This window comes from Leuciscus leuciscus (genome assembly GCF_965113295.1).
Source record: "Leuciscus leuciscus genome assembly, chromosome: 1".
Lineage (NCBI taxonomy): Eukaryota > Metazoa > Chordata > Actinopteri > Cypriniformes > Leuciscidae > Leuciscus > Leuciscus leuciscus.
The window spans coordinates 60,682,314-60,685,251 of record NC_138725.1 but is presented as its reverse complement, the minus strand read 5'-3'; the positions used below and the strand labels follow the sequence as shown (position 1 = coordinate 60,685,251).

The 2,938-nt window shown below is 42.6% G+C and overlaps 1 protein-coding gene across 1 annotated transcript; it reads left to right on the top strand.

Moving 5' to 3' along the window:
- The first annotated feature begins 201 nt into the window (after positions 1-201).
- atp5mc1 (ATP synthase membrane subunit c locus 1) lies at positions 202-2,938 on the top strand. The gene is made up of 5 exons (XM_082164023.1): positions 202-311; positions 1,653-1,700; positions 2,182-2,256; positions 2,347-2,534; positions 2,618-2,938. The coding sequence occupies exons 2-5, from the start codon at positions 1,662-1,664 to the stop codon at positions 2,730-2,732; spliced, it is 417 nt and encodes a 138-aa protein (XP_082020149.1). The 5' UTR covers positions 202-311; positions 1,653-1,661; the 3' UTR covers positions 2,733-2,938.

The following is a 2,938-nucleotide window of genomic DNA, read 5'->3' as shown; positions in this document are numbered from 1 at the left end:
AAACCATCCAATAGAAACATGGGACACGGGATGCGATTCCTGACTTTCCCGGCGTTCTTCCTTAAATCGTTTAAACCAATCACAGAGAGGCCGCCCTCTTGCCAACGCACATCATCGGGTATGTGTTATGTATTGACATGCCTCGTAGCCAATCAGAGGAGGAAATCGTGACCCTCTGGCCAATCACAAACGAGGACGTAGTTCCGAAGCTTATAAATGACAAGGTGACAGTTTTCACGGCGTACTACTCATTGCCTTTAGCTGCAAGCTTGTCCCTGTAACCCCGGGCCCTTGTGTGTTGGATCTTATCGGTGAGTCAGGTTATCTCTGCATTTAACTAAATACACCTAGTGGGGAACTTCGCTTATTAAAGATAGGGAAATGTGCGGTAGTTTCTGTTCCGGCTAAAATAATTGCGGCTTTCGGGTGCCGTTCAGTGAAGCGCGTTGCTAAAGCTTCGCTAGCCGCTTGTCAAAGTCATTTCAAATGAATGAATGAGTCAGTCTGCGATCACGTCTCAAGAACTTAACCCAAAGAGCAACTGGTAAATAACGCTAAAGCTTCTTAGCTTCATGATTTACTATTGCATTTTAAATGAACGGAGGTTTAATTCTCATATTGCTCGTGACACTTGCAAAATGTCCTCGCGCTGGGCCCGTATCAGCCTGAAAAGCTCGCACTGCGCCTCAGCCTTTCAAGCGCAAGCGTTTTAATACTTAAATGGCATTCAGTTACAGTTTGACTGCTGTCATGTTGTAAGGTAGGTTATATGCGTTTATGTCTCAAGTACCATTCAAAGCTATTGGTGACCTTCACTATCCAGCTCGTCCGCGGGAGCTTTCTGCGGCTTAGAACTCAAATTAACCTTAGACCCGATTATTAGTCATTTTGTACTTGATCATGTATCTTTAGGCAAGGAGCATGGGCCTTGTGCTCCGGCTGTTCAAAAGGTTGTCCAAAGGGTGACCTGAGTTAAGTGAGGCCAAAAGAGTCAACCAAATTAACTGAATATTTATAATTAAGCAAACGTGCAACTCCCACTCAGCCAAGTACAGATTTTTTTTTTTTTTTGGATGGACTTAGTTGCTGCTGTTGTCACAATGTTGACCGTTTTATCAGGCTCTAATAACCTCAGATGTAATGGCTGACTCTATCCCTCAAGTCTCTGTATCTTGAGTGGGTAAAAGCTTGTGTTGGCTGTTCTCAGTACAGTAGTACAACATGACCTTTATGCTGCCATATGTTTGACCACTGACTTAAAGGGTATGTGCTCTCGGCCTGAGGAAGTTTTGCATCCACTGTGGCTGGAGGTTTTCTTGTCAAAGCAGGTCTGGGTCCCTTATGTATACAGACCATCTATCATTTGGTTTGGATCCTACAGAAATTATCTCTGAACTGTTTGTGGGATGTTGGAAATGCACTGATGGCTTGGCTTAATTAAATCAGAAGTCCCTTCAGTTGCAAGCGAGTTATAATCTTTAACTCCAGTATTGATGCCACAAACCGCTCTTGGTGCATCAGGTTCTTGTTGCCTACTGTGCTTCACTATGCTTTAATTTTAAGGAAGGTGATGCACAGCATGGCGTGAAATCTTATGTTGATGACACTGGTGCTCTTTTCTTTCACCTGTCTAACATCTTTCTTCTCCACAGGCTTCAAACATGTACGCATGTGCTAAGTTTGTCACCTCACCTGCTGTGGTATGTATTCAAGCTCTATTAATGTCACATTCCACTGGCTGTTTCAGAAAATTACCTTAATGCCATTCTTTTTAGAGTCTTGTATTCCCTTACTTCCATGGAAATTATTGTCTACAATTATATTAGTTCTAACCATGTTTATAATCATACATTTAAATGCTTCAATTCAATGTTCACTTTTACCCAAAACAGAGGACCATAAGCAATTCCTCGCACAGAGCCAGCAATATTCATAGTTTGTGATGCCAGATTTATTCTAAAGCTAGATTAGAAGACAAGCTAGAGCAGAGAAATTATGGAAATTATTTTTCTTTGTGCATTGTTTTGAGATGAATTTAAATGAAATTGGTCAAATTAATGTATACTGGATCCTTGCACTCTCATAAAATATTTGAATTTGAAACATGGTTTGGTAATAGAAAGCATATGCATCATATAGATGTTAAATTAGTTCTTCTGAAAGTTTCTTTCTTCCTTTTAGGTCCGTGGAGGATCCAGGGTTTTGGCCCGGCCTGTTTCAGTCTTGTTCAACAGACCTGAAGCAAGAACCGAACAGGTAAAAAATAAAAAGTGCCTTCTATGTGAATGCTCGGAGTACTTTGCCGCTTCTCTTGCACATGCTTAAATGTCTTGCCCTCCCTTTCAGGCAGCTCTGTTGCCAGTCAGCGAAGCGACCCTCCTTAACCTAACCCGGGGTTTCCAGACCAGCGCTGTATCCAGAGATATCGACACAGCGGCCAAGTTCATTGGTGCTGGTGCTGCCACGGTGGGTGTGGCCGGATCCGGAGCTGGAATCGGGACAGTGTTCGGCAGCCTTATTATTGGCTATGCCAGGTAATCAAACTTTGAAATTAGGCTCTTAAAATGGGTTGGTTATACATGTTGCTTGTGCCTAATAGCTTTTTCTTCATTTACAGGAATCCCTCCCTGAAACAGCAGCTCTTTTCCTATGCCATTTTGGGCTTTGCTCTGTCTGAGGCCATGGGTCTGTTCTGTCTGATGGTGGCATTCCTCATCCTGTTCGCCATGTAATTTGGATGTCTTTTCTTCTAAGCAGTTCGACTCCCTTGATCCGGAGATTGGAACTGACATGCAGCTTAGGCCGTGGCACCGCCATTCCAACAAAACTACAAGAAACTCTCCCTTTTTATGTTCCCCTGTACCGTTTTTCTCTATCTGAACGTTTTATGTAAGAACTCACTTCACATAAGACCATCTGAATAAATGGTTGAAATCTG

Coding starts and splice junctions, on each gene's coding strand:
- atp5mc1 (XM_082164023.1), top strand. CDS start 1,662: ATGTACGCATGTGCTAAGTTTGTCACCTCACCTGCTGTG. Junction 1,701..2,181: donor TTGTCACCTCACCTGCTGTG/GTATGTATTCAA, acceptor TCTTCCTTTTAG/GTCCGTGGAGGATCCAGGGT. Junction 2,257..2,346: donor CTGAAGCAAGAACCGAACAG/GTAAAAAATAAA, acceptor CCTCCCTTTCAG/GCAGCTCTGTTGCCAGTCAG.